The sequence below is a fragment of the Spinacia oleracea genome, chromosome 4 (assembly GCF_020520425.1).
Source record: "Spinacia oleracea cultivar Varoflay chromosome 4, BTI_SOV_V1, whole genome shotgun sequence".
Lineage (NCBI taxonomy): Eukaryota > Viridiplantae > Streptophyta > Magnoliopsida > Caryophyllales > Amaranthaceae > Spinacia > Spinacia oleracea.
Window position 1 is genome coordinate 14,105,636 of NC_079490.1, and position 7,046 is coordinate 14,112,681.

The 7,046-nt window shown below is 36.1% G+C and overlaps 1 protein-coding gene across 1 annotated transcript in view; it reads left to right on the forward strand.

Annotated features, from left to right (window-relative positions):
* Positions 1-4,222, forward strand: part of LOC110794704 (protein PIR) — a 28,494-nt gene extending 24,272 nt beyond the window's left edge. Inside the window, exons 28-31 of the mRNA XM_056843793.1 lie at positions 53-260; positions 1,196-1,368; positions 2,393-2,599; positions 3,507-4,222. Coding sequence (XP_056699771.1) covers positions 53-260; positions 1,196-1,368; positions 2,393-2,599; positions 3,507-3,701 — 783 coding nt within the window. The 3' untranslated portion in view covers positions 3,702-4,222. The remainder of the gene's footprint in view (positions 1-52; positions 261-1,195; positions 1,369-2,392; positions 2,600-3,506) is intronic.
* Positions 4,223-7,046: the final 2,824 nt, after the last annotated feature.

Here is a 7,046-nt window from a genome sequence, read left to right on the forward strand (position 1 = left end):
AAAACCAACGTTTCTTCTTGTTATTCACAAGTGGATTTTTTTATTCCTGTAGAGGGAAGTAGATACAACGCGCTTTATGCAACTCGCACCCTGGCTTGGCTTCATACCTGGTGCGGATGGTCAAATCCTGCTATCACAAGGAGACGGGGAAAGCCCTGTTGTCAATCTCATGAAGTCAACAACTACTGCAATTGTGTCGAATCCTAACTGTTCAAATCCAACATCCTTCTACACAATGTCAAAACAAGCAGAAGCAGCAGGTATCAAGTCTCCTTCATTTTTCAGCCATCTGCTATATGATATATTATCTACTTGTGTAAATCTATTATAGTCCGAGAAAGTAGAAAGGTACACGTTCTATTACTTAACTGGTAACTTACTAGGAACAATATGGCACTCTTTTGCTGATAGCTTTCTTGAAACTTGGAACTTTATGCTTTATAGTTAGACATTTGACGCATCAATAATGGGTGACACCCTTTCTATTGAAATTTAATGGCCAAAAACCATGTTGCTTATGGATAACGTTATCTGCATTTTTTATTAATAATATGAAATTCAAAACTTTAACATCTACGTAGTGATCAACTCCTTGATTTTATGAACTTTTTAAATGTTCATGATTTGACCTTTTGTGCCTTTTTGGGGCATGAACAATCTCAAGAAATTTTCTAATATAATCATAGTTAAATGGAAGTTTTTATACGCACATAGATGTCAAACATTTTGTTTACAGTCTATTATTATCCATCCTAGGCCACTCAATAAAATCAAGGGGTTAAACCTGGGAGGATTTGTTGTTCTAGAAGCAGGGGCATAAATAAGTGACAAGTTGCTCCAATTATGTTGGATCTCCATGACGGAGATATACTTCAAAGCTCCTGCTGCATGAGTCTAGAAGGAAGCTAGAACTACTTGATCTCGATTCTTGAAATACAGTCAGGAACATGGTTTTTCTCAGTATAATTCCGTGAACTACTATTCTTTTGAAAATAACGTGTAGAGTTTCCTGTGATCCTGATCACAGGGATGGACAAACCAATTTTTTGCAATATACCTTATAACGTTGTGCTATCAAAGGAACTCATGCAGAAAATTGTCATTGTTTCTCAAACAAAGGACATTCATAGACAACCAAGACAATGATAATGCTAAGTATCGGTACATGTGTAACATTTAAACTGCCTTGTTGCAGATCTCTTGTACAAAGCTAATATGAACACTGGAAGTGTTCTGGAATATGCTCTTGCATTTACAAGTGCTGCACTGGATAAGTACTGTGGCAAGTGGAGTGCAACTCCAAAGACAGGATTCATAGACATTACAACTTCAAAAGACTTCTACCGAATATTTAGTGGCCTTCAAATAGTAAGTGTTACAATTATAGGTCTTTTGTTCTTCATTAATTACCCATTAGGATTTAGGAGCATCTTTGCTTCTAATTAATGGTGTGATTGTTTCCCGAATATGTAATAATGTGTTTATGTTCATCATCCATTTTTCTTCCGTGCTCTGAAACATAATTGAAAATAAGTATTGTTGTTGTATGGGGGGGCAGGGGTCAGTGAAGAGTAGCATCTGTCTTTCTTTTATTGAAAGGAACTTCCATACTCCTAGAACACACATATTAAATTGATTTTGCAATCCGCCTTTACGGATTCTAATTAGTGGTAGATATTCATATAACCATACTGACAATTTTATAGGTCTTTAGTGTCTCTGCAGTCACAACTAAATAACTTGGGTTCTACTTTTTTTGGCTCTTTTAAAAAGCTTCTAACAGACTAAGTTCATATTTTGTTGTTTGCTAATTCAATTATTGGATTAGATATAGTATTTGATAACCTTGAGAAGATTGGTGGCAAATAGAATCTCCAAAATAAGGCTGGTCTGCATGTAGGGAAGGCAGTAGAAAATCTCACGGATGCTAGATATCTATAATTATCGTGACTGTATCTTCATATCTTTGCCTTCCTATCAAGGGTTTTGTTGAACTTGTTTACTTGAAAATTTTCATATACTTCTTATATGAGCATACTACTTTATTTGAATCATGATGACAAAACTCTTTTTAGTTTATTTTATACGAGACAAGGCGCACTTTCATGTACATTCTGATTTAGAGAGAGGGGAACTATGCATTTAATCTGGGGAACTCTGGTTGAATTCCTAGGTGGGATTTGGGAGCCTTGTTATAGGCATTAGGGTAATGGTATGGTGTGATACCCCTATCTATATTGTGATCAGATTTGATGAGAGTGAAATTCTCTTTCTCTCAAGAGCGTTAACAATTCACTTGAACATGCATCAAGTTTTATCAAGATATAAGGAAGTGTATTGGAGAAGATTTTTTTCTCATTTTTTATGGACTTTTTGACTGCACTCTCTGCAGGAACATTTAGAAGAATCTGTTCAAGGAGCCCCTAACAGTCATGAAGTGCTGGGAGATTCAGTAGCTTGGGGAGGCTGTACAATAATATATTTACTTGGCCAGCAACTACATTTTGAACTTTTTGATTTCTCATATCAAGTCCTTAACGCTGCAGAAGTAGAGGTCACAGAACTTACACAAATGCATAAAAATGTTCAGGGTATCCAGGTAAGAATTGTTTATTATCCGGTTGTTTATGTTTCCAATTATTATGTTGATTCCGGATTCTATTTACCATGGTTGCTTCACTGTTCCTTTTGCAAAAACTTTGGTTCTATTCAGTAACTTTGATGTTGCCTATACATATTTCACTGCTGCTAAAGTTTCTCAATTCCTGAGTAAGACTAATAAAGCTGATAATATGATTTCCTGAAAGCTTGATGATGCATCTAATATCAGCATAAACCTGAGTTGATGATGACCAAGCACAACTTTTTTTGTTAATTTGTGTTCAACTAATTACCGAGAGCAAGCCATTAGTTGGGCAACTCTCTTGGTTCTACAAATGTGTCAAGTAATCAAGCCTCAAGTGGATATATCTCCTCCTTGAACACGTAAAATGGTTTTTGTATTTATCATTTTTTACTCCCCCCCCCCCCCCCCCCCCCACCCACCCATCTTCCTCCTTGCAATACTTGCTTCCTTCGCCCTTGTTAATTACAACAGTGTATTGGTCTAGGATTAGAGTCTATACTGCATCTAGACATCCCTATAATTACAGTCCGTAAGGATCCACAGTGGGGGATGGGTGTGCCAGTCTATGAGAGTTTTCCCTACATTGACAGTTAAGGAAACATTAATTTGAATGGGTAAACAGGAATTGCTGAGTAAAAATATTCGCCACTGGTATGGACTATGCGTCTATGCATGGACTTTGATTACTGTTATTTTGGAGAAGCAGTAGAACATGTTTCCCTACAAGAACTAAGGCTTGGAATCTGACTCTGCATTATCTTTAGTTAAGATTTGAGTTAAATCTCTTTATTGAGATTTAAAACTATGCGTTTGAGAGGTTGTTTAGATTGAATTGTTATACCTCAGAGTAAACTGATTTTTCTGCTTTCTAAACTGGAAGGGATGGGAATCCTTAATAGAAGCCATGAAGAAAGCAAGGAGGTTAAACAATCACGTGTTTTCGATGCTGAAAGCCCGTTGCCCTCTTGAAGACAAGGTAGCATGTGCGATAAAGCAAAGTGGAACACCTCTTCATCGAATCAAGTTCGAAAACACAGTTTCAGCTTTTGAAACCCTTCCCCAGAAGAGCACCTAAATTCTTCAGTATGTTAATTCTACTAATTCAACTTAGTTAGATTTATAGGTTACAGCTTATACCGAAGAGTTTAGTATCTGCTACTCCCAAGCTTCAGTAAGAGAATTACTAAGGTAAATATTTGTTTTTACTTAGCAATAGCAACCAACCACACTCGTTGCTGGTTCAAGTGTATAGGATGGTTGTCATGGTTCAAGTGTTGCTGCTCGTCAGAGCATCATCAGTTGCTTGTAACAGGTTCTTATTTATGTTGGAATTGCCACGAATTTCCGGCGTCAACCGAGCGTTTCACCATTTACTTCTCATGCAGCAAAATGGTTGCGTCACAACATGTTATCAACTTGTCATGTATAATTGTATATGTTTGGTTTGTGTAATTGTGTAGCAATTGTATCTAATGAAATATATAGTACAAAATGAAAATTTCATGCATGTCATAATCCTGTAGTATTATAAGTAATCGGATAATGTTGATTGTGCTTTTCGGAATAATTAATTAATCATAGAACTGTTCGGATGCATTGACGGATACACAATTTCCTTAGGATATAATATATTTCGGACTCTCTCCCTCCCGGAATACTCGCACCGTTTTGAATTTTTGCACTATTTACATAATATACTTTGACCCTATTTTATTTCTAGTATATGAAAATAAGTGTTAGTATACTCCCTTCGTTCCGGAAATATCACACCATGGTTGACTTTTACACCTCTAACTATTACTTTGACTCTTAATATCTTGAATCGTGTGCAAGTAATGATTATAAAAATTAATATTTAGAAAATATATGTCGACGAATCTAACATGATCCCACATGACTAAAATTTCCTTACGTAAGAATCACAAGAAATGACCAAAGTCGTAGAAAAAACAAATGGTGCGATATTTCCGGAACGGAGGAAATATAATATATTGTTGTCTTCATTTTAATATATATTTTCAAAACATTAATATCTTATAAGTTTTTATAATATGTAGTTAAAGATATTGGTGGTCAAAGTTGTGCATTGGCAAACATGTCCAGTTAAAATGGTGTGAATATTTCGGGACGGAGGAAGTACTAAAAGTTAAAAATAATTGTGTTGTTTAGTTTAAACTATTGGTAATTTTGAGTTGTTCCCGATTTGGATTGGTTTCAGGTTTTCCGGTCAGATCGATTCGGGTTAATTTAAAGTTTTACAGTTATTTTCTGTTCGGGTTGATTAAGTTTCAGGAAATATATGTTCGAGTTATTTCGGTGCGGGGCGATTCGGGTATCGGGTCATTTAGGGCCAAATCAATTATGGTTCAGTTTCGGTGTTGGGTCGGACCAGTTTGAGTTTTTTGGTCCTCGTTTTTTGTAACATTGGGTCAATCAGATCGATTGTTCGGTTCTTAACCGCTACTGGCGTTAGCGGTTCTTATTAAACCGCTATCGGTTTTCGCGGTTTTATGAGGAATTAAAATTTTAAAAAAAAACTCGTATCCCAATCATACGTGGACTGTACCACGGGAAATAGTTTTCAATCTAATGCAAATTGTCAAATTGGGAATTGATTATTGCTTTAGCTATTTTTAGGAAAATCGTTCGAAACCTATACTTAAAATTTACTACATACTACATGGTTAATTTGAAGTACAAGTGTCGGGGTCCAAACTGGCTTCCTCATTTTGGGCCTATTTGTTCTCATGATCCCACGAAAGCCAAATAAACAGTCATGGAATTCGAGCAAGCTAACCAAAGCCCAAAGACACGAAAGAAGTAGCCCAAACGGTCCTTGTGATGGCACGGCCCAAAACGTAATTAATGCTACTATAAGTAGCTCTTACTCTCCATTTTGTAAAGGCATTCAACATCTATTACAATTATTATACATTATCCACTTATCTTGATACACTTGTTTAAGATTATTAAAGCTAACTACCGAATATAATCAAATACTCATACGTTTCCTTTATTCAGACACATTTCCTTCTTAGGGATTTGCACCCGAAACAACAAGTATATAACAACTTTGTATTATAAAACTTGGAGTAGTATATTTCTAAAATTTAAGCCAAATACCACGACTTTTATAGGAGGATATGAATAGTGGGGGTGGGGGGGGTTGTATCTTAATAATGATGAAAACGTTTATCCAATGATAATTAACGTTTGGTAATGTTCCATTTTATAATCATGTCGCCTACAATTATTGGTCAAATCTTATGTCAAAAAAAAGGAAAAAAAACGTATACTTTGTATCTGGATAGATACTTTGAGAGTGGGTCAATGGCGGATATAAGAGGAACTCGCCCTTAAATTACCCCTAGTGAGAATTGAATCCAAACTATTTGATTGGAGGGTGAAATCAGTTCTACTAGGCGAAGTCATTGTTTGATTAATATTTAAATAAAGCATATGCTAAACTTCGGTAATGTCTTTTGACAAAGTCTAGTCTTCCAGTACAAGTATAAAATTGTCAAAGGACCAACTCAACCAAAAGCTTAAGCTGATGGTTGAAGCCCCAAGATTAGTTTTATACTCTATCACGCCCCCTCACATGAAAGCCCTTTGGGCTGGATGCAACATAGACTTCCTCATACCTAGCGCCAAATATTCCACTTTGAAAGGAGCGGTGGATGAGATTTGAACCCGTGACCTTTGCGTCACGCTGGCTCTGATACCATGTCAAAGGACTAACTCAACCAAAATCTTAAGCTGATGGTTGAAGCCCCAGGATTAGTTTATACTCTATCAAAAATCATACTCCGCACAACTTAACAATTAAACCTCCAACCCGAGATTGAGGTCGTTGATGGAATAGTGATGTTGCTTCCCATCTTAGGTCCCTGTTGTCTAAGGTTCAAATCACACGGAGCTTATTTGAGGAATTTTTTACTAAGGTGTGTCAACTTATCTTACCTTACAGGAAAAAGGTGATCCCTCAAACTCCGGTTCACTTTCTATGACCGTGGTCATGGTACTCATGAATGAAGAGATAGCTACAAAGAATACTATAACCAACTCAACATACTATCTGGTTTGGTCCGGGTTTAGACCGGATTGGACCGAAATTATTAAATATGCCTTCATACAATTTTCGAGGTTATTTATTTTCAAACGTAATATAGTTAGAAAATCTTTCGAACACTAGTTCTTCGTTTTCAAAGGAGTAGAGATGGATATAGAAGACCAAGAGTAGAAAAATAAAGATAACGACTTATTATTTAGGACACTATAAAATATTAATGATTTATTTAATGTAAATCGGGTTAACCGGTCCGAAACTGAAAAGTTTCGATTTTGGATAAGACCAGGCAGAAATCCGTAAACCAAAATTTAAAGGACAGAATATCGGACCGAAATCAATCAATCTGAT